The sequence below is a fragment of the Arabidopsis lyrata genome (genome assembly GCF_000004255.2).
Source record: "Arabidopsis lyrata subsp. lyrata unplaced genomic scaffold ARALYscaffold_3, whole genome shotgun sequence".
In the NCBI taxonomy this organism is placed as follows: domain Eukaryota; kingdom Viridiplantae; phylum Streptophyta; class Magnoliopsida; order Brassicales; family Brassicaceae; genus Arabidopsis; species Arabidopsis lyrata.
Window position 1 is genome coordinate 1,398,654 of NW_003302553.1, and position 27,717 is coordinate 1,426,370.

General features: G+C 36.2%; 6 protein-coding genes across 6 annotated transcripts in view; all 6 read right to left on the reverse strand.

Annotated features, from left to right (window-relative positions):
* The window catches only part of LOC110229992 (germin-like protein subfamily 1 member 3), a 3,845-nt gene extending 1,435 nt beyond the window's left edge, over positions 1–2,410 (reverse strand). Inside the window, exons 1-5 of the mRNA XM_021031394.1 lie at positions 2,256–2,410; positions 777–1,863; positions 563–654; positions 408–465; positions 251–322 (exon numbers count right to left, since the gene is read on the reverse strand). Of these exons, the coding sequence (XP_020887053.1) occupies positions 1,272–1,863; positions 2,256–2,377 (714 nt within the window). The 5' untranslated portion in view covers positions 2,378–2,410 and the 3' untranslated portion in view covers positions 251–322; positions 408–465; positions 563–654; positions 777–1,271. The remainder of the gene's footprint in view (positions 1–250; positions 323–407; positions 466–562; positions 655–776; positions 1,864–2,255) is intronic.
* A 1,552-nt stretch (positions 2,411–3,962) lies between these two features.
* LOC110229987 (germin-like protein subfamily 1 member 5) lies at positions 3,963–5,309 on the reverse strand. The gene is given in 3 exon segments (XM_021031381.1): positions 3,963–4,117; positions 4,119–4,656; positions 4,790–5,309. Coding segments are annotated over 3 exon segments (687 nt in total). The 5' UTR covers positions 4,917–5,309; the 3' UTR covers positions 3,963–4,095.
* A 2,354-nt stretch (positions 5,310–7,663) lies between these two features.
* Positions 7,664–9,000, reverse strand: LOC9320498 (probable disease resistance protein RPP1). The gene has a single exon (XM_021031361.1). It carries the CDS (start codon positions 8,902–8,904, stop codon positions 7,903–7,905), a length of 1,002 nt encoding a protein of 333 aa, XP_020887020.1. The 5' UTR covers positions 8,905–9,000; the 3' UTR covers positions 7,664–7,902.
* A 3,096-nt stretch (positions 9,001–12,096) lies between these two features.
* LOC110229985 lies at positions 12,097–15,441 on the reverse strand. Its single transcript, XM_021031352.1, has 4 exons — positions 13,600–15,441; positions 13,099–13,513; positions 12,494–13,008; positions 12,097–12,413 (listed from the first exon to the last, which is right to left on the reverse strand). The coding sequence occupies exons 1-4, from the start codon at positions 14,635–14,637 to the stop codon at positions 12,348–12,350; spliced, it is 2,034 nt and encodes a 677-aa protein (XP_020887011.1). The 5' UTR covers positions 14,638–15,441; the 3' UTR covers positions 12,097–12,347.
* A 126-nt stretch (positions 15,442–15,567) lies between these two features.
* LOC9320499 (40S ribosomal protein S16-2) lies at positions 15,568–16,347 on the reverse strand. Its single transcript, XM_002884387.2, has one exon. It carries the CDS (start codon positions 16,148–16,150, stop codon positions 15,710–15,712), a length of 441 nt encoding a protein of 146 aa, XP_002884433.1. The 5' UTR covers positions 16,151–16,347; the 3' UTR covers positions 15,568–15,709.
* A 1,453-nt stretch (positions 16,348–17,800) lies between these two features.
* Positions 17,801–24,783, reverse strand: LOC9318405 (probable UDP-N-acetylglucosamine--peptide N-acetylglucosaminyltransferase SEC). The gene is made up of 27 exons (XM_002884388.2): positions 24,432–24,783; positions 23,932–24,077; positions 23,742–23,840; positions 23,608–23,658; positions 23,370–23,486; positions 23,193–23,249; positions 22,662–22,781; positions 22,483–22,545; positions 22,311–22,389; positions 22,096–22,205; positions 21,948–22,001; positions 21,808–21,875; positions 21,626–21,728; positions 21,332–21,534; positions 20,842–20,938; positions 20,651–20,722; positions 20,487–20,563; positions 20,186–20,387; positions 19,744–19,911; positions 19,538–19,648; positions 19,348–19,434; positions 19,124–19,251; positions 18,900–18,982; positions 18,703–18,808; positions 18,442–18,588; positions 18,228–18,348; positions 17,801–18,144 (listed from the first exon to the last, which is right to left on the reverse strand). The coding sequence occupies exons 1-27, from the start codon at positions 24,580–24,582 to the stop codon at positions 18,031–18,033; spliced, it is 2,934 nt and encodes a 977-aa protein (XP_002884434.1). The 5' UTR covers positions 24,583–24,783; the 3' UTR covers positions 17,801–18,030.
* Positions 24,784–27,717: the final 2,934 nt, after the last annotated feature.

The window sequence follows — 27,717 nt, forward strand, 5'->3', positions numbered from 1 at the left end:
TTTTTTAGAGTTTTCACCCAATCAGTTGGATCGATTTCAGACCCACTCGCACAAAGTGCGCGTTGCTGAAGGGGTTTACCTTTCGGAATCATGCCTTTTTCAATCGACGCACTTCTCTCCAAATTTTGCATCGCGTGGATATGGGTTTTGTTTTCTTCTCTTAACCAGTGTAAACCGAACCCAAAATCAATTCTAATTTCACTACCATTTAAATCAATTTTAATGTCAAAACCAATGTAAACCAACTAACCGCTTGTCCTCATCGTCGATCCCTCCGACGAACACACCACATCCAAAGTCAAGAATACATATGAGGAATCAGCTACACATACAAGCACAAAAACACAGTAACTTGAGATTCAATAATGAACACAGATACAAATAATGATTCATTGAAATCGATTAACCTTTGAGATCTTCTGATCCAAGTACTGATCAGCTCTTTAAAATTTTGACCACATTTGTCTTCAATACGTAGAAGCACACATGTACACAAAATCAGAAACTTTCCTTAATTTGGGATTACAAAATCAAAAAAAAACACAGAGCTTCACAGTTGTACCTCATCACGGCGCAATTCCTTATTTAGGGCCGAATCGCTCACCACCCGCCGTCGAATTGAGCCTTTTGATTGATGGCTTCTACATTATTCAACTGTAGTTCACAACACGGTAACGAAGGGAATGCGTGAGGTCAAGAGGATTTGGGCAACCAAGTGAATGGAGAAAGAGAGCTTCAGGTGACATAAAATGATTTGAATCAAAAGGGCAACGAACCAAAACCGCCATTTTCGTCCTTGTGGAGAATAGAAGAGTGATCTAAAGCTAGATTTTTCGACAGAGCGAGCGAATTGGCGGCGGAGATGGAGCGGTGGGTGAAGTAATTGTTAGGATTTTTGAAGATGAGCTGGAGGAGTCCGGAGGAAGAAATTTCGGATTAGGATTTTGATAGTGTGTAAACGAAGGTGGTCGATCCATGAATTCCGGCGACGGCGAATTTTACAGAAAACGATGTAAGTTCGTGTGCTTCCTTTTGCATATTTTTACTGGATAGTGCCCATTTAATCAGGCCCATTAGTCTCTTTATTTAGCCCCATATTAATTTGTGTATTATTCGTTAAACTGGTACATTTACATTACACGTCCACTTACGTATTTATTTCCCACACATTAATTTTTGATCTGTGTATTTCTTACACTTAAGTAGATATTTTATCTATTATACAACCATCAACTTATTTTACCCACAATTATATTTTATCATCGTTATTCTTATTCAACGATATCATCTTGAGGAGAAAACACTGTCCGAAGATATCTCACTATGTTGATATCCAACGCAAAAGCTTTAGACAAAATCTTTGGATCAATCGAAGGCCTCGACCCGAAAACTGCATCACCTACCGAGATGAAACCAGGATTTTGGCTCCCAACCGCCCCAATCGCAATCGCATTTTTCTTCCCTATGTTTGCATGAAATTGTACCAATCCGATGGGGAAAACAAATACATCTCCCGGATAAAGAATTTTGGAGAAAAGTGTGTAGTTGTACTCGTTCGACGACACAAAACCGACTAGGAGCTTGCCCTTGATGACTAGGAGGATCTCGGAGGCGCGTGGATGTATGTGCGGTGGGATTTGACCACCAGGGGCAAAGTCAATGCGGGCGATGGCGACCCCAAGAGTGTTGAAACCAGGGATATTTGCGGGGTTGACAAAGAAGCCAAGGCGGTTGCTGGTGTTTCCCGGGATGTTAAGTCCAGAAGCAAAGAAATCATTGGATGTTACTAGTTTTGGATCTTTGCAGAATCTTCCATTTACGAAAACTACAAGAAAAGAAAAAAAATGTAGGCTTGAATTTGAAAGTTATATAATAAGTTACATTAACATTTTATCATATAACATCGTCTTCCATATCAAATAACATAAAAATATAGGGTTATTCTTATGTATAAACTTTACGTATAAAACAATACATAGGTTTATTTTTTTTTATTTTTAACATTGAAAACCAAAAAAAAAAAAAAACCTATTTGTGTGTATGTATGTTATTTATTACATGTGGTGGTTTACATGTGTTATTTATTACATGTGGTGGTTTACAAATTTGTTTTAAAAGCTTTATATATTCAAAAAGTGTTTACAAATTTGTTTTAAAAGCTATATATATTCAAAATTATATATGTATTTCGTCTTTGTGTTTACAAATTTGTTTTAAAAGTTATATATATTCAACAAATAGAGAGATTACCTCCTTTAGTTTCGTTGGTGGCAACACAGTAGTCTTGAAGAGGAGATGGGTCGTAACAAGATACAAACGAAGATGCTAAAGCCACCAAGATGATTTTAGCTAGAAAACACTGAAATAGATCTTTCATCTTTTTCTTTTTCAAATAGAATTTGTTTGTGTGATTTTGTTGTCCCTTTCTTTGTGGATTAAGCGATGTTGCATGAGAAACATGCATGCGTTATATATAGTCCAAAATGTGGTCCAAAATATTTGATCTTAGTTTACAAGTAATTTACATCTAACTATTATAGATTGATCGAGTTTGTACGGAATTTCAAGACCTAATAAAAGTAAATTTGAAAAATATTGGACTTTCATGCATTTATTTTTCTGTTTGTGCACATGTAAGTTTGTGCTTGCAACTATATATTTAAATACATGTTAAATGAAGTCGCAACGTTTATGGAGTTTTTCTTATAAATCAACTCTTTTTTGTAAATTTTAAATGTTAACATATATAACAAGATGTAACTTGTATATTTTGCACCAAAAAACGAGAGATGTAATTGGTATATTATTCATTTTAGATTACTTTTGGGTTTATAATTTGTAAGAGAAATTGACCACTATAAAAAATATTTCTTGATTGAATGAAAATTTAATATTCTAACGTGTAACTATACTTTATCCAGAAAAGTGTTAATATATTCGTTTGAAATAAATCATTTACTAATTTATTTTCTTGAACTTAATTTTTCCCACAGTATTATCAAAATTGATACAGAATTAATGAATCAAGTTCGTTATGAGAGGGCTAGCTAGCTCCCTCAAAGTTTCTTTGCTTTTGTTGAATTATGAAACAAATTCACTCAATTATGTGGATAATTTTTAAAATTCTGAAATATGATGCAAAGTCATGAAGTGTTGAATCCGATGTTTCCTCAATTACCTGGAAATTTCAAACGTGAGAAGAAGTGATTATGGTTTAAATTTGCTTGATGATCAATGTATACAAGCATATGCATATGTACACTTGCACACAATCAAAACATTAACCACACATTTTTAAACTTTAGAAATTAAAACCCCACAGTGTTGTTATCATAAACATAAGCTAGCTACACACAAAATCTATTAAAGAAAAATTATCAACTAATTAATTATATTTTGTTGTGTGATTATTGTTCAAGTATATGAATATATCATCAATGGCTGCATATATATGCGACTGAAATCCTTTGAAATTAAGAAAACTAAATTGGAATTGTTTCATGCAAGCTACAAAATCCAGTGCCTTTACCACTAATACATGGCCATTGTTAATCTTAATTCAATTATAATATGAATAATAAAAAACACATTTTTAAAATATAAACCATGGGCATTGCAAGCTCTAAATTGTAAACTGGGAATGGCTCCCTATTGGTCGAATATGCAGAGAACAACATAATCCTTACTTAGTAATATGCCCCACCATCTTGTAGGATTGTTTTGCTTCCGCGTATTAAAACCTATAAATCTGTTATAAAGAAATCTGTTATAAAGATTACATTATGTTTTTGGTTATAAATATGATTTTTTTTCTAAATATCATAATGCGTTTTTATATACGTTCTTGAAGCGGTTTTGTGCCGCGGTATTAAGATTACGTTGGACATTTTCAGGTTTTTGTATCATAATTTATATATCTTACATTCCACGATTCTGAAATTTCTGATCAAAGCCATTGGATATGATCAAAACCTCTTTATTTATTCATTAATTTTATTAATTTCATACAAATTGTTTTTAAATTAATTAAGTAGCACATTACACATGTGTATGTATATAATCATCAGATTATTTCGTCATAACTACATTTTATGATTACTCTCTTAGTATGTCATCAAGAAAACACTGCCTGAAGATATTTCACTTTGTCCAAGTCCAACGCAAAAGCTTTAGCCAAAACCTTGGGATCAATCAAAGGTTTCGATCCGAAAACCGCATCACCTATTATGATCCTACCGGGGTTTTGGCTCCCAGCTGCAGCAATCACAACCGCATTTGTCTTCCCCATATTCGCATGAAATTGTGGTAAACCTTTGGGAAACACAAATACATCTCCGGGATAAAGAATTTTGGTGAAGAGTGTATAGTTATATTCATTTGACGACACAAATCCAACGAAAAGCTTGCCCTTCATGACTAAGAAGATCTCGCTGGCACGTGGGTGCGTGTGAGGTGGAACTAGACCGCCAGGGGCGATGTCGATGCGAGCAATGGCGACCCCGAGAGTGTTAAGACCAGGCATTCTTTCGATATCCACGGCTGTGATTTTGGCGCCGGGACCGGTGCTGGTGTTTCCGGGAACGTTTAGGCCGGAAGTATAAAAATCATTCGCCGTTACACGTCTTCGATCTTTGCAGAACTTTCCATTTACATAAACTGCGTAAAACGTCAAATCAAATCTTTTGAGGTTTGAATGATATATATAATTAGGTTACTATGATTTTTGGCATAATATCCAGATTGTAGAATATCAAAGGAGCCATGTATATGCAACAAATAGAGAGATTACCTCCATTAGTTTCGTTGGTGGCAACACAGTAGTCTTGAAGAGGAGATGGGTCGTAACAATATACAAACGAAGATGCTAAAGCCACCAAAATGATTTTAGCTAAAAGAAAGTGCAGAAGACCTTCCATTTTTTTTTTTTTCTAATAGAAATGTTCGTGTGTGTGTGTGTGTGTGTTTTTTTTTAATTTTCCCTTTCTTTGTGGATTGAGCGATGCTGCATGAGAAACATGCATGCGCTATATATAGCCCAAGAAGCAGTCCAAAACCAATTGATTTTAGTTTACAAGTAAATGACATCTACTCTAGAGTTTAGATAATAGATTAATTGATCGAGTTTAGACCGAGAAATCAGGGCCCATTAATACAATAAGATTTAAATTGTGGGACTTTCATGCTTTTACTACCTATTTATTATATAACGTGTAAAGCTTGACTGCTTCATTTGAGTTTGTGTTTGCCTGTATGTCTGTATGAAACCATTTTAACACTTTTAGTGTTTTTCTTTTTAAATAATTTTTTAAAAATACATACATAAACTGATAAACATACTAATAAGATACTTGATCTATGTTTTAGCCTTTTTGTTTCTATAATTTGTAATTTTAAAGAAAAATAATTTATTTTAAATTTAAATATAATAATTTAATTTAACACATATAAACGCAACCGTAAAATAATTATCAACACTGAAAACCTTTTTTTTTTTTTTTGTTAACAGAATTTTGTTTCCGAGCAAAACAATGTGTTTATCAAGAATGTATCAAAAACTTGTATACTTTATCTTCTCTTTCTTTCTTTTCAAGCAATCAAAACTCAAATACCACACACCAAATTTGTGTTTTTCTTAAGGTCCTTACCATTGGACATAAATATTTTTAAGAGTCCCTACGAAAATCCTTAACTTTATATTTGTCAAAATTTACAACTAAAAAATTCTTAAGGATGTTTTAAGGATCCCTACCATTGGGGATGCTCTAAGTTCCCTAAATCCAATTAGTTACGGAAAGGAGAATTAGAACTTTTGATTTGAGTACTAAGTATTATTGAAGCATTGAATCTGACGTTTTATGATCAATTTGGAAATTTAAAAACGTGAGAAGAAGTGGTTATCATTTGCTTGATGATCAAAGCCTACAAGCATACACATATTTATTCAACCAGAACATTAACCACACAAATTATCGGAGAAACATTAACCACTTATGACACAATTTTAAGAATTTAGAAATTAGAAACATATAATATTGGTTATTATCATAACTTAGCTATACATACACACTCTGTGAAAGAAAAATACATATTTATAAGTTCGGGATTCAAATTCATGTATATCATGTGATTAACTCACTAATGTTATCATCAATCTTAAAACCTTATTACCATAATGGCGGACCAAACACTATGGGGAGAAATCTAACCAATTTAACGTCTAATTGAAAAGCTTTAGCCAAAACCTCTCTAGGAATCGAAGGGTTCGATCCAAAAACAGCGTCTGCGATCCTAATCGTACCAGGATTCTGGCTCCCAAATCCAGCAAAGGCGACAGCCCTTGTCCTCCCAACGTTCATTTGAAGTTAGAAACATCACACATTTATTATCATGAACGTAAACCACACACAAACTCTACTGATTAAACAAAAATTAGACCCGCTAATTAATTGATGTATTAATTATATAGTTCAACTAGATCATATCTCATCAATGTCTGCACAAGGGTCAAGAGACAACAGTATTAATCGTAGTTAACTCACTGTAATCAATGAATGAGATTATTAAATGCTTTTATCGAGATTGGAAGCTCCAGATCTGGAAGACAAAATTGCAAGACAAAGACGAATACGAAAACACAAACAACTCTCTGTAAGTGTAAACAAGTTTAATGGACAAAACAGAGTGAAACATGTCATAACAGAACAGAGTTAAATGATTCCTAATATAATCCCAGCCTGCAGTCTGCAGATTCTATGTACAACAAGTCATCTCTACAAGTACTTCTGTATCAAGTACTTGGTCAAGGAACCTCCAGTAGTAGCTCAATGTCCGAATGGTTATGTTTCTCGCTTCTATATCGAGTTTTAACACATTAGAAAACGCAGAATGTGTTAAAAAGCCTAAAGATCTCGAATGTAGAGAGACATACTCGTTTATAGAAATAAAAATACGTTGATAGGTTATAAAAAAGTTGCGATCGAAGGAAATTTCCTTTTATAGATACGACTCACCAACGGCAGCGTGAAGGTGGCAACATTGCCCATCTCAATCATAAATAACACATTCTAAAAAAATATGTCACTGGATCAGATTGGTGGAGATATTCTACATTCTTGTTTCCAGGTGATCAGTTATATAACATAGGTGATGATTCAGTACTCTTCTAATCTCTGCTTCAGTTATATGATGGTGTTTTCCTAAACATAACTTTAATGACCTTCCTTACAGGCATAAATCGTGGGACCTTCCTAACACAAAATAATCATGACAAAACAATTTCTATAGCAAATTTTGTAGCTCCATCATACATACAAGACATTTCTGCGTTTTCTATTGATGTCTTTACAAGCTTGCAAAAATGCTACCAAAGATAGCTAACTAAAACACTTTCAACCAATGTTATTTAAAGTGGATGCCTCAAATCAAAAACAAACGCTGATGATAGACCACGCATTCGACAAAAAGAACCATCAATCCCAGTTTCAGAAATCCAAAAAGAAAGACTCAAAACATCAGATACATATGCTAATTATAATGAGTGATTGTAGTCAGAGATTTACAAGTTTGCTAAATAGCTCACTGATACATGCCAATGCCATAGATCAAAAGGGGTAGAAGCAAAACTGAAAACTTTAGGAACAGAGTAAAACAAGAACAATAAGACTTTTGTTTTAGGGAATTTAATTAGTCAACAAGAAACAAAACAAGTTGGAGACATAGATCCTACAAGCAAAGGAATTAATTAATAATGTTGCGAAATGGAAGAGTTGGTTCCTACATATTATAGGTTGACCGATTCTCTCCTTATTACAAGTGAAGCAAATTGCAACGTAAATACAAAGATTAGTACATATAACATATATAAAATCACTCATTGCACATACTTTCGTTTTGGTGGTTTGATCAGGTTTCATGTCCTTCGAAGTGGTTCTTCAACTCTATCAGTTTCTTTGCCAAACCTTCAGCAAGTCCCCGAGTAGACGACACAGGAGAAGAATCCACCTCTTTCATAGTTCTTTCATAAACACTAGCAGCTCTTTCTTCTGCTGCTGCTATTTGTTTCCTCCTTATTGAGCTCATCATACGTGACACAATCTTCTGTTTTTCATTTCTGATTCTGATTCCGACTTTTTTGTAGGTCCTCACAGAACCAGAGTCAGGGTTATTAGTCCTTAACCTTAGTAATGCGTCTGCCCACTCCAGCTTTGACATTCCCCGGAAATAAGAACCCATACTTCTTATACCCGAAGGGTGTATACCAGACACGTATGTAGCTTCCCATGCAAGCTCCTCGAAACCGTGTTTAGGAGAGGCTTGACCAAAAGCATCCATGCAGAAGATTTGAAAAGCTTCACGAGGTGGTGGAAAATCCACCTTGTACATATCTTTGATTCCATGTCCTTCCAAAAGTCTTCGACCTTGAGTGGTGACAATAATCCGACTTTCAGGACCAAACCACTTATTTTCCTTGGCCATGGCTTCTAATTGTGCTGGCTGATCGACGTCATCAAGGACAACAAGCACTCTCTTGTCTCTTAACCTGTCTTGTATAACACCTAAGTGAGGAACTTCTATATCCTTCTGGTTGAATATTTGAGACAGAAACTGCTGATGTAAGTGCAGCTTAAGACTGTGTTCATCCGAACAACCTGGTCTTGTATATCGTCCTTTGACATTCTCCATAAAGACACTCAAGTCGAAACTGTCAGAGTGTTTGCTAAATAAAACTCTGGCGATGCTGGTCTTACCAATCCCAGGAGGACCCCAAATCCCTATCATCCTCACATCATTCAAATCTAGGTATAACATTAGTTCCAACTTTTTCATATGAGCCTCCATCCCAACTAAGCTGCTGAAATCGCTTGACGCCGTTGAAACATTCAAAGCACCACGAAGAAGAAGCATAGTTCCTCGAGAGGAAGACAATTGCAATCCTCGATCCTTTGATAGCTTCTATGAGCTCAGGACCGATGGACTTACTCCTCTTGATATCTTTATCAATGAATATGTCGATTGCCTTGCTTTTGAACTCCTTCATGATGTGGCTGAGAAAGGATTTGCGTACATCTGCCCCGTGGAAACTTGGAAAGACTTGGTGTTTCCGACTGGGAGACGAAGTTGATGAAAGAGATGAACAAGATGAGAAAGATGTAAAAGATGAAAAAGAAAAACAAGCTATGTTTTTCTTGTCTAGATGGAACCTGAATTTTCTATAAACCATAAAAGATAGCATTCCCAAAAGCGTGTAGATTGCAAGAGCAACAACAACAACAGTGCCAAGGAAAAAATAAGAATCCATTATTCGTATGGTATAGAGAGGGACAAAGAGATTGTTTAGAGAGCTATGTGAAGCAACAACGGTATTCAAAACAGAAAAAGGGGTTGTTGTATATATATTAGTACACTAACTCCATTGACTTAGAAGGAGAAGACTAGCTAGCAACGCAAACATGGGAAGAATATTCGTAAGGGGCGGCGAAGTCACTGTGGCTCCACCACGTGAATGTCCTCTTCGAAGAAAAATGAGGGATCTCTATTAAGTCTTTTATGTCTTTGTTGTACTCAAACGGATCTCTATTATACAAGCTAACATGCAAATGTCTTCTTCGCACAAATTTGAGTGGCGTAAAAATATTTAGCTATCATTATTTGTGACTTAGAATGAGAGATGGCAAAAGAGGAAGCTTAATTTGTTGTTATTTATCTCTTCATGGAAAATTCGTGAGGGGGCTCTCGCTCTACTAATTAATCTTCAAACTTATCCAAATCTACGAGCTAGGAAGAAATATGCAAGTTAGCTTTTAAAGTCTTGAGTCTTGAGTAGGGCTCAAACGGATCAGAGTCGTTTTCTGTTATACATGAGCAAAGATGTCGACATAACTGTTTTTCTTTTTCTTTTCAAGTAATAAGAAAGTGATGATATTTCTTTTTTCATACCTATTTGCAGGGCCGGCCCGCAGGACAGGCCACCCAAGCGGTGGCTTGGGGCACCACAAATTTTTTTTCTTTAAAGGTTTTTTTTTTTTTTTTTTTTTGGTAAAAAGGCCCATAAAATGAAAATATTTAGTAAAAACTAAAGTTTTTTTCGAAAAAAATAAATAAAATAGGGCCCAAACAATTAAATTTGAATGTAATAATATTCAAAATATCATTATTTTTGTATAATTTACTAAAAATAGGTCAAAAAAAAAAATTTAGCCCTAAAACTTATAAATATATTTGGCATTATTTTATTTTTCGTGTAGGGCCTCACAAATGCTCGGACCGGCACTGCCTATTTGTCTCGTAAACTAATCAGAGTCGTTTTATATCTATGACCAGTAAATTGGAGTAATCTATCTCTCAGAAGGAATAAGCAAGGAAAGCACAAGAAACTACAAGGATTCCTACAGTTATCAATTCTAAGTCTCCATCAAAATATGTAATTTCACAGCTAATAGGTCATATGAAGACATGGATGGACACCAATGATAAATGTGTGAAAGGTACACTGAATGTTTTAGCATCGAAAAATATCGTACAAGCAAATAAATAATAAAAGGAAAACTACAATTATCATTTGCAATAAAATTCAAAGGAACATTCAAATCACAAATCTTAGGACCTAAAAAATTCAAGGAGACAATTTCAGAGTTGCGGAATTTACGAATTTAGAGTTCACTTAATGTTTAGGTATTTTGTAAATTATCTAAAATTCGTAAATTCAAGGGTAGTTTGGTCATTTGCATATACAGGGAGCTGAAAGCTAGCATTCTGGTTCAAGCGACGAGTAAATGCTTAATCTGTGATAATGGTCAACGTTTCCTTGGCTAAGAATCACGAACGGGGAACAAAGAGAATCGCTTGGAGGCTTTGTTTGCACTTTGCACAAGAAAAATTTATAAGTGAAAAGGAATAAATCAATAAACCAGACATTCATCATAAAATAAAAAACCTAATATTTCTCACTCACATTCTCGTTCCTAAGAGATCTGAAGCTACTACTTACTATTCATGCTTCACACATCAGGAAAAACGGTCTATTTCCCCCCGAGAACTATCGCATCATAACAGATGCAGCCCAAACTTTGACCCCGATCCTAATGTCCCTGAAATTAAAGTTCAATACCTATTTCCCCCCGAATCAAAAGTTCAACATCTAAATGTCCCCGTGTCTGGGTTTCGTCGGTTTGGTGCGTAAACCCGAGACCAAACCAGATTTTTGGTCGTAACTTAACCAAAAAAAAACCGATTCCATATTATAACCCGACCCAATGCTATTAAACCCCAAACTTCGAAATCCCCAAATCATTTTCCCCAATTTCAAGAACCCTAAATTCGAAATCGACTTCAAACCCAGAATTCGAGTTGCAAGATGAGCAACATTTCATTGAGTTCGACGGGATCTACAGGTCCTCGTGGAAGAGGCAGAGTCTTCGGGGTGCCGAAGAGATGTTGGTGCGGAGAAGATATTGTAGCACTAATTTCAAAATCCGATACCAATCCTTGCCGGAGATACTATCGTTGTTGTGTTGCTGCAAAACATAGGGTAATTTCATGCCTCTGTTTCAACTGTTTTGTATTGTATCTTGTTTTAGATTCTGCTAATGGACCAATGATTGTTAATTTGTAGCTTAGGAATGATGAACACACATTCAAATGGGTTGATGAAGCCTTGTTGAATGAGATAGATACATTGAAAGAAAAGGTAGGTGAACTTGAGCAGGAGCTAAAAGAGCTTAAAACACAGACTTTGGAGGTAGAAAAGATCGTTTGCGAGAAGATCCAAATGAAGATAGAGAAGGAGATATTTGAGAAGGTGGAAGATGCTTTGTCTGAAGCCAAAGGAAGCAGTAAGAAGATGATGATTGTCGTAGTGATAGGGTGTATGATCATGATTGGATTCAACAAATTAGTCGGATGAACCATTGAAAACATCATTGAATGTTTGTGTTTTGTGTTTGGTGAATGTTTGTGTTTTGGTTCTAGCTTTAGATTTATTATTAAGACAATGGTGTTTGTAGTTTGGAGTTTGGATTTATGATCAAGACATTATGTACTAAGAGAATGGTGTTTGTTTTGTATTAAGAGAATGATGTTTGTTTTGGATAAATGGGTTAGTTTGGTCATGATGTGTTTTTCAGAATTGGTCATAACAGACAACCAAACATTCAAAACAAAACAAGAGAAACAAACATTCTTTAAACCATTCTTTAAATCATTCAAAAGGTTTACAAAACAAAGAAACAATCATCCATCCGAAACATTCAAAAGGTTTACAAAACAGAGGGATACACAAGTCATATGTGATCGAAAATTAGAATGAGACAACCACATTAGTGCCCTACATCTACTTAGCTACTACTTGATTAAGCTTGAGTGAGTGAACCTTGACTTGGTTCAGGTTGAGAAGGCTGCAAAACAGATTGAGAAGCCTGTAAGACATAAATGAATGTTAGTAGAAGCAACATATGTCTTAAACTTAAATGAAATTGGATCAAAACATAAAACAAACCTTAGCTTTCTTCTGGCATCCCCTAGAATTGTGATCAGCTATCCCACAAATGCCACAATGCATGATCCGTTTCTTGTTCTTTGCTGCCTTCTTAGTTGGAGACTCATTGACACCCTTCTTCCTCTTCTTATCCTCTTTTGTCATCTTCTTCTCTCCTTCTGGTGGCTGTGGATTAAAGACAGCAGGAGCATTAGTCTCAGGCCAGAACTTAGGACCTCTCTGTGGACACAAACCGTCAGTGTAGTTCTTTTTCCAGGTTGATGTCCTGAACCAATGACACACATAGTCCTCTGGTGCAAGCTTCTTGTCCAAGATCACTCCATACGCATGCTCACACGGGATGCCACAGATCTGCCACTTCTGGCATGTACATGTGTAGCTTTTCAAGCACACACGATGAGAATCAATACCATGCCTGACTTCATACATCCCATTGGTGCTTGTAGTCACTTTTGCCAAAGAAGCAAACTTGTGTTCTTTTGAGAGAAATAATGCAACATAAGGAGTGCAGCTCCCTGCAAAACAAAAAGAAAAGCTTTAGATATCTCAAAACATATTCAAATTTATCCTCACCATATCACAAAAAAAAAAAAACAGAGCATTACCTGTGTAAGTATGAGATTCCACAGACCTCTTTGCAATCCGCACCATAGCAAGTCGTCTTATAGTCTCTAACATAGCCACAAATGGCTTCTCTCTTGCCTTGTTCAGAGAACCATTGAAAGACTCAGTGAAATTGTTGTCCACATCCTCACAGTAGCTGCCTCTCTTATGGAATGCCCTGCACCAACTCATTGGATTTGTCTTCATGATGTCATTGAAGACAACTGTGTCATAGCAGAAGATCCTCTCTAGTTTCTGCTTATAATCTTTCTCATTATAAGCCCAAGCTAAATCCCATAACAGTGGCTTCATGCGGCTTTTACTTCCATGATTCTTTTTCAAGTTACCATATATGTGTTGAACACACATCCTATGCTCTATGTTTGGCAACTCAAGATGAACACCTTTGATCAAACCCTGAAATCAATAACAAACCAATATATCAGTACAACAGAATTTAAAGAAAAAAAACAAAAGAAAACAGAAGGGACAAAAGAAGATACCTTCTGCCTATCTGAAAGCATGATGTAGCCTTCACCATCACCTAATCCCAAATCTTCCTTCAAATTCTTCACAAACCAAACCCAATTCTCTGTATTCTCTACTTTAACTACTCCCCATGCCACAGGATAGATGCGATTATTAGCATCCCTACCCAATGCTACCAACAACTGTCCCTTTACCTTGTTCTTTAAAAAGCAGCCATCAATACCTAGAAGAGGCCTACAGCTCTCCTTCCAAGTCTTTCTTAGATTATCAAAACAGACATAAAACCTATTGAACATGTCTTTACCTTCCTCATTGGTCAGACAATCAACTTCTACATGTGAATCCGGATTAGAATCAAGTATTTCAGCGGCATAATCTCTTAATCTCGCGAACTGATCATCATACTCCTTCTCAATCCATTGCCTTGCCTTCTTTCTCGCAGCCTGACATTGATTCCTAGTCACACTGATCTTCCACTGTTCCTTTATCACTTCTTCAATCTTAGCTGGCAAGTAGAATTCTGGATTATCCCTAATCTTATCAACGAACAGCCTAGCTATATGTGGCACCTTAAACATCTCACACTCTCCATTAGGGATGCAGCTATGTTTATCAATAAACTTCCTAATCTTCCACATTTGATCTTTAGGAAGAATCGCGGCATAAACTTGCCACTCACACCGTACTCCTTCCTCCTTACCATCGTTACCAACACATTTAAAGCCAATTTTATCATTATCATACCTGTACTGCTTTAGATTGCATCCTGTCCTAAGAGCATAGTCAACTACCGCCTCCTTGAAAGCAACTCCACTGAAGAAAGTTTGCTTCGGGTACAAATGGCCATCACCTCGTCTGATATGGGTATGAAATCTCTCAGGACCATCGCCATTCTCTTCAGCATCGCTCTCTGGGTACTCGTCGTGGCGAATATGAGGTTCGTCAGTCCACTCATTCAACATTTCTTCGATGTGAAATTGGTCTCTGTCTTCACCTTCAGGATCAACATCACCAATAGGATCAATATTCGGGTCACGAACGACTACAGCCATCCTTCGATTGAGAGCACCAGAGATTGGAAGCTTCGATCTCTCTAAATTTCTCTCTAGGGTTCGTCGGGAAATTTGGGGATTTTTTGAAGTTCTGATTTTAGGGTTTCGGTTTTCGATTTGATGGGTTTTGGTTAAAAGAGTGAAATCGGGTAGTGGGTTTTGGTTAAAAGAGTGAAATCGGGTCGAAATTGGGTAGATTAGGGTTTATTCTGGTTAACATAACATTTAATTGGTTTAGCTTTGGGTTTAGGCTTTAGGTAAACCGACTAAACCCGGAACCGTGGGATTGTAACTCTCGAACTTTTGATTCGGGGGGATTTAAGAATTGAACTTTTGATTCGGGGGGAAATAGGTATTGAACTTTAATTTCAGGGACATTAGGATCGGGGTCAAAGTTTGGGCTGCATCTGTTATGATGCGATAGTTCTCGGGGGGGAAATAGACCGTTTTTCCGTGTTTTTCAATTCAAAAACAATTAAGCTTATGTTCCATGGACTAAAACCTAGAGCTGAAACAAGTACACGAGAAAATCATCATTGAAGAAAGACATGGCTTTTACTCTAAAAAAACAAGACAGCATACAAATTCTGAAGCAACATTAATACATACAAGATAGTATTTCTTATCGTTTCTCTAGCGAGTCAAATTGCAACTAAAGGTTACAAGGGAAACACTTAAAGCAGAGTAATTCAAAGAACGATATCTCAAAACTAAAATAGAACAATCAATGTACAACAACTCTTAGCAACTACAAGCCAATTACTTTCACAAATTCCCAAAAGCTTCAGCGACTAATGTAATTGGCAACGAGTAATTAGAGTATGACCAAGACAGATCATTATCAATTTCATCAAACATAAGCAATCGATAAAGACAGTGATAAAAGAAACAACTTTTGAAGAAAAATTGAGAACTTGTAGATAGTGAACATAGTAGAAACATAAGTTCTTTAAAGAAGTAAACATTATCCAATAACCATTGAAAATAAAACGCAAAAGAGAACCTAAAGTCTCACAATTTCAACATCACAATCCCAAAACGTTGATAAAACAAAAAAAGCCAAACCAGATTTTTAACGGTAACTCTTCTGGAAACGAGAACGAGCACCTTTACCACCAAACTTCTTCGATTCGCACCTCCTAGGATCCGCAACAAGTAGAGTCCTATCGTACCTCACCAAGATGTCCTTGATCTCCTTCTTCGACTGCTCATCAACGTACTTCTGGTAGTAAGCAACGAGAGCCTTAGCGATACTCTGACGGATTGCGTAGACCTGAGATGTGTTACCACCACCTTCGACTCGGATCCTCATGTCAACTCCAGCGAAACGGTGCTTCCCGAGGAGAAGGATTGGCTCCAAGATCTTGAATCGGAGGATCTCTGGCTGATGAAGCTCGATCGGCGAACCGTTGAGCTTAATCATACCCGAGCCGCGTTTGCAGTGGGTGACGGCAACGGCCGTCTTCTTCCTTCCGAAGCATTGAACAGACTCTTTCGCCGGTTGGCTCGCCATTGCTAGGGTTTTATGATTTTGTGCTTCTCTGCAGCCAAAGCGATGATTATATGAGGAGGAGGAATAAACCCTAATGCGTTAAGCTTTTATAGGTCAACGTGATAATGGGCTGAATTTGAAAGCCCATAAAATTAGGGTAACTATGGCCTGTTACATGGTTTAGTACATAGCTTAGGTTAACCGACGGGTTTCGTCAATTTCGAAGATTGGCAAAAAAAACCGATGTTTGTTACCGAAATTAATCGCTTTTTGATTGAAATCCGGTTAACTTCGGATAAATGCGGTTCATTCGGTTAAATCGGATCGGTTAGATTTGACATAATTAAGAGACAAAGAAAAAGAAAACAAAATGGGCCATTTGTTAACACAACAACCCAAACGAAGATTGGGCATTTTATTAAAATACAATCCAAAATAAATTGGGTCTTTTTTGCTTAGAGAATCAAAATCAAGGCCTCTTTATCCTATTTTATTATTTTCAGATCTGTACATACATATGTGTGTATCTTCTTCATTGCGAGCATGTTAAAACGGTGAAGACGATAGCTCCAGTATAAAAAGTTTCTGAAATGTTTAGGGCAGCTCCAGCGGTTCGGTTTGCATTGGTTTTGAAAATAGAATTGATTTCGTTCGGTTTGCGTTGGAATTAATTAAGAAAAAATAAAAAGTCACGCACGCGAGGCTTTTAAAAAAAGGAGCGAGTGTGTTTCAAAACAGGCGATTTGGTGGGTTTACACCCACGGAAAACGGAGACACGCGCTCAACTCGCGAGTGGTGAGAGTGGGCGTGAAATCGCGCGATGGGTGAGAGTGGGGTGTGACATGGAGCCATCTGATTGGCTAAAAATATGAAAATAGTAGTGATATAGCTCCTACCTTCCTCCTCTCATAATAACTTTTATTACTTCTTCTCTTTTCGTCTTCTATCTTTGTGAATAAACAAGCTATGAGATGATTACAAAAAACTTTTATTTCTGCTTCTTCTTGAAAAAACTTTTATTTTGTTTAGTTTATATTATTAGCCAGCTGAGAATGAAATTAAGATTTCTTCAATCTGAAAGTTGGTGTTTTTGGATACAATTGAGAGTCTTGTGAATTTGTATGCTAGAAATACAAGTTTATATTATTCCAGGTTTTGGGTTATTTTGAAATCCTTCATGTCACCAAGAAAACACAAAATTTTGTGAATTTGTATGCTAGAAATGTTTCATCATTATAAACAAAATTTTGTGAATTTGTATGCTAGAAAGTTCTGATAATCTTTATTTTTTCATTTAGACATATACACCAGAATCTCCGGGTGATGCCACCAGAAACCTGTCTCAGCAATGTCTTAACACACTTGCTGACCTTGCATCTTTCAACATGACATTGCTTAAAGCATTCAGCAAACTTCAAAAAAGCCACAACTGAAGAAAGAAACCTTAGATTTGGTGTTAGGGAACACGGTATGGGATCTACGGTATGGGAGCTATCTGCAACGGCATTGCCCTTCACAGCCCCGGTTTTACCACATACTGCGCAACTTTCTTTTTGTTTACTTACTACAGTGAGAATCTCGGCTTTGTCTGAAGCTTCTGTTATATACGTTATGACCCATGACTCCATTGGTCTTGGAGAAGATGGACCAACCCACCAACCCATCGATCCGTTTTGGTTCAAATGATCGATATATATATGTTACATTGGGATATTCCACATGCTCCGGTAATGGAAAACAGAGGATAACACAGCCAGCTTTGTTTTTATATATAGTACACAGCTCAAATAATAATAACCTTCTAGCTCTGATAATTTATCAATGTTTCTGCTACTAATTCTCTTCGGTTTTTATTTACAATGCCGGGTCCTCCAGTGTTACAGTTTTCTTTCCCTCGTTGTTTATCTGTCATGTGGGAATTCTAGGTCGTTTTCCAACACCTTGAAGTGTTGTGGCTGCTGTCCAGAGCAATGGAGGTTCCACATTTTGAAGTATGACCTCTCCAGATTCTTCACCTGTAACCAACCAAGAGGGCTCATTGGTTAGGAAATAAACCGCAGAACAGAGGAATAGAGTCAGAAAGTGTTTCCTGACTAACCCAACGCATGGTGTCGAATAGAGGACAGGTTAAGCGGCTAGCCCTCAATTCCTTAGTCAGTGCCTGAAGTTTTGGCTTGTTCAGTGCCAAAGAGACAGCCTTCTCTTCGTACTCCTCCAAGCTGGTTCACAGTTGTTAAAGAGATATCTCAACAACATACATGAAAACAGAGGATACTGAACACAAGTACAAGTTGGTTTATGCTGAGACGTACCTGTTAACTATCATCTCATGGCCCAGACCAGTTGCAAGACAGAGTGATCCAGCCACTCGAGTTGCCATTTTCTCAAGTGGTAATGTTATCATCGGTACACCAGCCCACAGCACATCTGTTCCTGTTGTGTGTCCATTGCACAGAGGCCTAATGACATGACAGGGTAAGGGAAGGTAAACTTGTGGCAGAATGAGTTTTGTGTTGTTTTTTTAATATATCTTGAAGTACAGATGAAACGAGTTGAGAGGCAAAAGAACTCACGTGTCGAGGATTACATCAGCAAGGACACTTCGCCTGATATGTTCACTCTTCATGGCAACATCAGTGAAGATAATTTGATCAGACTGTACACCTTGGGCAGCAGCATCTGGATATAAAGTCAGAAAATAAGGTTATAAAAGGTAGTGCAAGCAGAAAGAGCAAGGAACTGCTAGGCAATGGAATAAAACCACGCGTACATGTGCGAAACCTCATCTCTCCGGCTGCTGGAAAACGGAGAAGCCAAAGAGCACTGTTGGGTACTCGTTTAAGAATGTTGCACCTTAAAAAAAAAAATCAGTCTGCGAATGTATAAATTTATATCTATACCGAGCTACAGAGTGTTATATACAGTATCGTGATGGTGTAAAGTGTCGTACGTAAATTTTTAAACAAACCTCCAAAGCTAAGGATAAACACTTACCAAGTATTAACGATCTCAGGATCCATTTTGTACAGTTGGTTGAAGCATGCAAATATGAATTTGTCTTCAGGAAGTCCATAGTCTGATCTCTTGGGCTTAGAATTTGGATCTAACACATCCTGATTTTTCTGCAAATAGCATTTATACAATGAGTTTTATAATAAATGACTAAGGAGCTGATGAATGTACAATAACATGGTAAAGATAACTTTCTCTGAGCATACCTGCTTGTAATCATTGACAAAGTAGCAATGGGGAAGATGGACCAGCTTCTCTGAATAAATATGTGCATATTGCAGAGGAGACACGAACTGAAAAGTAAATGAGAGTAACCAGTCATAACATAGAGAAAACGAAGGTTGGAAAAAAAAATTGTTCTGAAGATATCTAGAAAACTCTAATTCAATTGCAAACCTCATCAGTCACTAGATAGTCAATATAGGTTGCCCCAGTTGTACCCGGGAAGCCCATATATGAAACCTGGATCGGTGCAGGCTGCATGGCAAATATTTCATTTCTAGCCCCCTGCATAGGTTAAAACAAGCAATGTTACCAAAAACATTTCCATAGGAATGGGTACAGCTCTAGAGTATAAAGTTTCTGAAATGTTCAGAGCATGCCTTGGTATAACCGTTTAGATTGATGAGGATCTGGATTTTGTCTTCATTTATAATTTTGGCGATAGCATCAGATGACATAGAAGAAACGTCCAGGAAATGCTCAGCTTCTGATTGGATACGCTGTCTCCACTCAGTATTATCATTTGCACTCAATGCATAGCAGAAAACCTGGGAAAAAATGTGATTTACTTTACTGAAATCCCAAAACAGGATAGGCAGATACAGAATGATATACCATCAATTACTAAAATTCTATATTCCACAGTCCACACACAGGACCTGTTCGGTTCCATACATTCCTACCCTCAGAAAAACAAACCCAACATGCACGAATTTTATAGCCTCACTAGAAGACACTGGGTTGAAGAATCTAAACTCGCTATATAAAATCAGATCAGACCTAAGAAATGGATCAACAAATATCCAAATGCAGGATACAAACCTCAACGTTTTCTCTGTTGTGCATCCCAAACACTGATCCCATGAGGTGTGACAACGGATGGTTACCAAAATCACTGCTCACATATCCAATCCTTAATCTCTTAAATCCTCCCTCACGTTTTACAGGGAGCCCAGCTGGATGGGTAAAAGGAGGTAGTCCAAAACGAGAAGCGATTATGGAGCAGTGTGCAGCATATTTACGACTGAAAATATAGGGGATTAATAAGGAATAGGCATATACACAAAGATAATATAAACATGTATTTTCATGAGTATTGAGTATTAAAAAATCAGTCTCAAACCTGATTTCAAGGGCAAGAATAGGGTCAATAGGATATGCTATTGCATGGAAGGGCTGGACACTTGGAAGGACCGACATCTGAAGATAGGATCAATAGGATATGCTATCACCTTAATCTGTAATAGTATAAAAGTACCACAAATTTTGTGTGGCGTAAATACTTACATTTATTTGCCTCCTAATAATGCTTTCAACTTCAGCGAACATTTTGCTACGGTCTTCCCAACAGCATACACACTGGTACAGCAGCAGGAAAGAAGAAAATGGAGATGAAGGGAGAGTTAACAAGAGCTAGAAAAATAGAGAAAGAAGATTTCATAACAGACGTGTGACATCAAACCAGGAAAAATAAATACCTGTAAGGTGTGCAGAAGGTTGCACGTTGCTTCTGGGAAGTCTGGTCGTAGTAGCAAGGCCTGCTTATAGCTCGTAATGGCAGCTTCCACATGCCCACTGCTTACGCAAGAAGGTCCAACAAACACATAAATAGAAGAACAAATATTTTTCTGGTCAAGCATACTAACTCCTCAGTTAAAAGGTGGTTACTGATCCATTGTTATACTGCCACATCTTAAATGTTCTAAATCCCAGAAAACAAGAGCCTAACACGAAACCACCTTAAGAACTGTACGTAGAGATACAAAGGCTTCTAGTGAAGTAGGACAATTGTCAGTAATTTTAAGATATATGACACCATAAGCTATTCAAGAACAGTGTAATACACAAAATTCTTCTCGAGTAAGATCTTTTCCTTCAAGGTAAAGATGTTTTGGCTGTTCTTAAGTAAGCGGTATTTGAAAATGTACCTGATATACATAACAAATGCAAGATAAAGACAATGGTTACCTATCCTTGTAAGCTGAGGCCAGGTTTGCGTGAGCTTCAGCCATTGTAGGTCGGAAATTAATAGCATGCATGTAATCCTGAATAGCTTCAGTTACCCTCCCGATCTCTTTGTAAGTATTCCCTCTATTAACCAGAGCGTCAGCTGCCAATGGGTCAATACGAAGAACCTCATTATAGCAGGATATAGCATCCGAGTAATTTCCCTGTAGTAAAGGAGAAAAAACAAGCTAAATTTGTCAAACATGTGCAAAACTACAAAAATGATTCAAAATTGATAATGGAGCACGTAGCCACCTGTTGCTTATAAATTATAGCAAGGTTATTGAACGGAGCAGATAGCCCTGTAGTTACAGCCAGAGTAGCCTTGAATAATGAGGAAGCAGGACCCATCATATTCCTGTTTAAAGTTGTGAATTGGAGTTTATGGTAATTTCAAATATTTTCTATCTAGCAAAAAGAAAGAAAGGATCACATACCACTCCATATAAATATTTCCAAGATTAGCCATTGCTTGTGGATGATTTGGTTGTAAAGCAAGACATTGCTGCAGTACAACCACAGGTTTGTGAGTAATATGCAAATTCACTAGTAAGTCTCAGATGGAAAACACACATACATTATAACACCGAATTGCTTCATCAACTCGCCCAATATCCTTCAATGCATTACCCTTCAAGTTGCAAATGCAAAAAAAATCAAATGTTAGATACTGAGAATTATAGTTCAGACACAAACCCCACATAATGTGTGTTGTTGATGCTAACCAAGTTATTGTAAGCCTCCAAAAATCGTGGATCCCGGGAGATAGCCTGCTTGTAGTGTCGAATTGCTAAATCCAGTTGACCTTGCTCATAGTATATACTGGCTATATTCCCTGCATTTAGTAGTTATATGTCAATTATGAAAAAGACGTCATGCATTTACTTGGGCAAGTATATTTTATTTCAGCTAAGCATTTAGTTGATCAAATTACACTCACCAAATGCCATTGCACAATTTGGCCGCATCTGTAAGGCATGCTGATAACACATGATCGCTTCTGTAGGTCTTCCAAGAGCCTTAAAACATAGAAATATAAAATTTTGTTACTACTGTTGTCCAGAAAACATTATTGCCCTGAACATATCTTCACACATTATACGTAGACATACCTTATACACGTTTCCTAAATTTAAATATGCATCAGGGAATGCAGGTTTTAACTTCACAGCTTCCTGGTAAATTAAGAAAATCAGCCAACATAGTTAAACCATAAAGAATATAATCTGGGAAAAAAACGCACACATACCACAATGTCGACAGGATCTTTCTAGGAGGGAATAAAGCATACCTTGTAGTATTGAAGGGCTCTGTTGAGATCACCTGACTCCATGAAAAGACCAGCAAGATTCGACCATGCAATAGCAAATGTTGGTTGTATACGAACAGCTTCAAGGTAACAACTGTATGCCTGCACAAAATATTACATTCTAACTATTTGGACTCTCGCAGAAGATACTGACTATAAGACTGACGATCATCCCTGCTTGCCTTTCAGTAACAACTTGATGTCTGTATTGATTGTGGATTATGACACAGTACAACACAGAAAAATGAATGCGTCTATTAGTAATTGCAGTTGATAAACTAGTAAAACGAGTACAGATGTGATGCTATATTCCTAGTGCATCACGTCACCGTCCATTTAGTTATAATTTATTTTCGTTCAATTACAAATTCTTCTGCAATGACAAAATTTTGATCAATCAATTGTAAAATAAGGGGCCGCGTCCATAACTAGGGCACAAGAAAATTGCAGATATCTTTTTAAGGGTTGGAACAGGAACAGAATAACTTAAATAGACTAATTCGCAAGACTTACTTCATGAATCAATCCTTGAGCCTTCATCAGATTCCCCAGATTACTATGTGCGTCAACCTAAGAACAGTTCACATTACCAGGTGAGAAGACGAACAAAAGAAGATAGACAGTGAATCTCCCAGTAGTAGTGAGACAGAACAGTGAAAACTTAAATAGAAGGATTATAAAGTCAATTACCAGAAGTGGATTCAATGAGAGGGCCTGCTGACAACATTGTGTTGCCTCACTGAATCTTCCCTTTCGCATGTATGCACTTGCCAAGTTCGACCAAGCATCAGCAAAGTTGGGCCTCAGCTGAGAATTATATTGAAAAGAAAGTGTAAGCAAGGGGAAAACGAAGAAAAAGTAAAAGCATCAGAATAGGTTGAGAAGTGATTAACAGAAATTGAGAAGCAGAAGTTGGATATAGCACAACCTCAATTGCAATTAAATAGTAGCGGATTGCACGATCAGTGTCCCCTTTTTCCTGGAAATAGCAAATTACAGATATAAGAATATATGTATTGGCAATAAAACCACCTGATCAGGCAAAGACCAAGCCATTCTCACCTTCCACGCGTTTGCCATGTTTCCATAACACTCAGCAAACTGAGGTTGAATACGAAGAGCTTCTTCATTTCTAGCTATGCACATATCATACTCTTGGAGCTGCAAGGCATATAACATAAAAGTAAACAACTACTTCACCGAAAACAAAAGGATAGAGTAATGACTGATGAGACAAGGAGAAAAATAGTACCTGGTAATAAATAGCACCAATCAGAAGAAGATTATCAGTACGTAATGGGTTTCTCTGGTAAACCATGTTGCTGTGCTCTAGGGCTTGTTTGAAATCTCCTCCTTTGTACAGCTGATGAGCAAGAGCCAGGCGTGCGTCATCATCCCCTGCACCAAACGTTTACAATAATCATCAACACAACAAATCATTACCAGTCACATTCTCCCAAAAGAAATTAGCTTCTTTTATCCTTAAACAAACAAACCAAATAACCAAAGCTAGAAACTTTGTTCGCCCAAAAGTAGAATTCCCAAAAGTCACAAGTTGCAGTTAGTAGCAAGTTTGATTTCACCAAATCTAAGATCTTTGAATTTAAACATACCAATTATACCTAGAAAAAGGAAAATTAGATCGCACAACCTAATGTTCTTAGTAAAACAGATGGAAACTAACTACCACAAGGATCAGCTGTGAAGATGCGATTACACAAAGAAAAAATTAAGCTCGTGACAAATCAGAACCTTCATGAGTTTTATTGAACTGCTGGAGGAGACTCGAAGAAGACGAAGAAGAAACAGACAAATCAAGCTTTCTAGAGAAGACTTCATCAACTCGATCCGAAAGAAACACAGGTCGAGAGATCATCGCAGCTCCGTTTTTCGACGAGATCATCGCGACTTATTGAAATTATACACCAAATTCCCCCAGATCACAAGTCTCCGGGACTTGGCCGGAGAATCAAAACACCGATGATAACGCACGAGAGAAGAAAAGGGCAAAACCCTAAAAAAAAATCAAAATTCCTTTTTTCCGACCTCGAAGCTTTTAGCTTCCTCTTTAGCTTTTATTTGCATTTTTCTAATTTCCTTTTTCCGACCAATCAAGAGTTCACACATCTAATTGGACTTGAATGTTTGACACGTGTAAATTTCAACGCCGTTGATTTTACGTATCGGGTCAAAGAGTCAACAAAAATCTGGGTAAAACCAAATTCTTTTGTCTTTAGTAAACACGTGTCTAATACGCAACAGTGTTTTCTTCTCAAAGCTTTTATTTTTCCAAAATAGTGCCGCAAATGGCATTAAATGTGCCAACAATAAAACGTAATTCTGATTAATTACCTTAAAAGATGAAATATATAGAGAAAATAACAAAAAGATTACAATATCTTCCTCTCCTTTATCTACTCTAATATATTTTCTTTAAATAAAAAAAATTGCATACTAAATCGAATTCAAGGGTATCCGTATCATAATTGATAATTCTAATATTTTTAAATATTATCTGCATGTTTACTTGATCTTCTTTTCTAGAAGTAAATATTAAATGTCACAAAAACAAAACAAGAAATTACATTTAATTAAAGATGGACGTAGGCCTGGGCATTCGGTTAACCATTCGGTTTCGGTTCGGTTACGTTCGGTTTCGGTTAGTTTGGATATGGTAATATAATAACTATTCGGATATTTTAAGAATTTCGGTTCGGTTCGGTTCGGTTACCTTTCGGTTCGGTTCGGTTTGGATATTTAAATAGATAACCGTAACTAACCAAACTTTTATCACGTTCGGTTTGGTTCGGGTTTTTACCCAAATTAACCAAAATTTACCGTAACTAACCGAAACTAACCAAAATTTACCGTAACTAACCGAAACTAACCAAAATTAACCACAAAAAAATACAAAAAGAAAATACAAAAAAAGAAAGTATTAGAAAAAAATATTAAAATTTGATTCAATTTTGTAAAAGAGTATTTAACTTTGACAAATATAACAAACAATATTTGAATATTTTGATTATTTAAAGTATTTGATTATTTTGATTCTAAAAATAATTAATATTTTGAGTTTATAATTATAGTTTTGGATATTATTTTTGGGTATCTTATAGGTTTTTGGATATTTCGGTTAATCGTTTGGTTATCGGTTCGGTTCGGTTCGGTTTCGGTTAGTTTGGATAGGGGATTTTACAAACCATTCGGTTATTTTAAAAACTTCGGTTCGGATATGGTTCGGTTTTTTTCGGTTCGGTTCGGTCGGTTATTTGGTTAGCGGTTTTTTTGCCTAGGCCTAGATGGACGCATGTTTTGGCAGCTTCCACGTATCAAAAGTTCCAATTCCAATAAGGCCTCGTCTTATACTGTTTCAATTCCAATTCAACTGTTTTAAATTCCAATAAGGTTCTTAAGCCCATGGTTGACCCAGCTTCATATTGGCAATTATCTAAGCCTTTTCATATGGTTAACAAGTATTAAAGAAAAGGAAAATAATGCAAAAGTTTTGTTGGATACGAGAGAGAGATAAGAGAGAGAGAGAAGAAGAAATTTTTTTCTTTTTTTATAATGCCCCACATCTGAGTGTTAGGCTACACGCGGATGTCTCTTCTAAACCAATTTTTGCAATTATTTTCTTTATTTTAATACTTACACCCACCAAGAAAGTGCACCACTGCGTTTGTCCTAAGAGTCTAAAACACTTTGATTGTATAATTACTCCCTCCCCATTTTAATATTTGATGTTTAAGGTTTTTACGCACTGATTAAAGAATCATTTAAATTTTTTTTATTCCTAAACCAAAATATCATTTATTATCTACCAAAACACGATTCAACCAATAGAAAAACAAAATGTAAAATATTATTTGTCAAAATCTATACTAATTAATTTTGTATTGAAAGTTGAAAACAACATATATTTTAAAACAAAAAAAAATTCTCTAAAACATCAAATAAATAAAAGGGTGCTAAGGACAGACGGTAATTAATGACACCATGTCCAGAAATTGCACAATCAAGTTGAAGACCTCAAAAATAATAAATATAAGCGAAATAGTTTCAGCAGAGAGCATAACGGTTTACTATAGAGTGAGACTGTCGTTGCATGGGCATTAATCTACAATGGATTACACAGACGAGTCAACAATTAGAGTTGCAAATGGTAATGTTCGAAAGTCATTCACTTTCAACAAACTGTTCCACCCTTAGCATCTCAAGGTGATTTTCTTGATGTCATCTTGGAAATAATGATTAAGATGTGTATATGCGTTGTTTATGGTGTTTCTCTTATAACTTACAATTTGTAGTGGATGTATTTGCAGGTATTAAACCTCTTGTAATATAATCAGATGGGACCTTGTGAAGGACTGCTGAATGAGAGATGTGGAGAACTACCGCATAAGCAATGTGGAGTAAGCTACATAGCACTAATTGAACTCTTTATTTGATTTATCAAGTAAGATAAATGAAATGTTTTCATATTGCGTTTTAGTTCAGATGCTTAAATCTACAACAAGTAAGTTTGAAATCTTCTTGCCTCTATATAGGCCAAACCAGCACATATCATTTTCTAAGACATATTTTCTTAAAACATACAGATTTTCAGTTGTTTTAGATTTTTTAGAAAACGTCTAATGCTTTTTTGTAATATACAATCTACCCAAAAAATAAGGGCACATTTTTATAAATATACTTAGTTTTATGTCAAAAAAAAATTAAAACTATACTCAATTTTATTGTAATTTGAAAACTACTCTTTTTATATTAAAATTTTACCATAATACCCATTTATTTTTTAAAAAACATAATACCAATTTATTTATTTAAGTATTATCTAAATAAATTAACTAAAATAATACAAATATAAATGTAATTAAAATCCATACTTTATTTATTAATCTAAAAATATATATATTTTTACTATGTTTAGTGTAAGGGAGACTCACAAAAATGTCCCTTTTTTAATACCCTTTTTCAAAAATGCCCCCTTTGGCTGTCCATTTTTAAAAATACCCCTTTTTATGTACAAAATGAC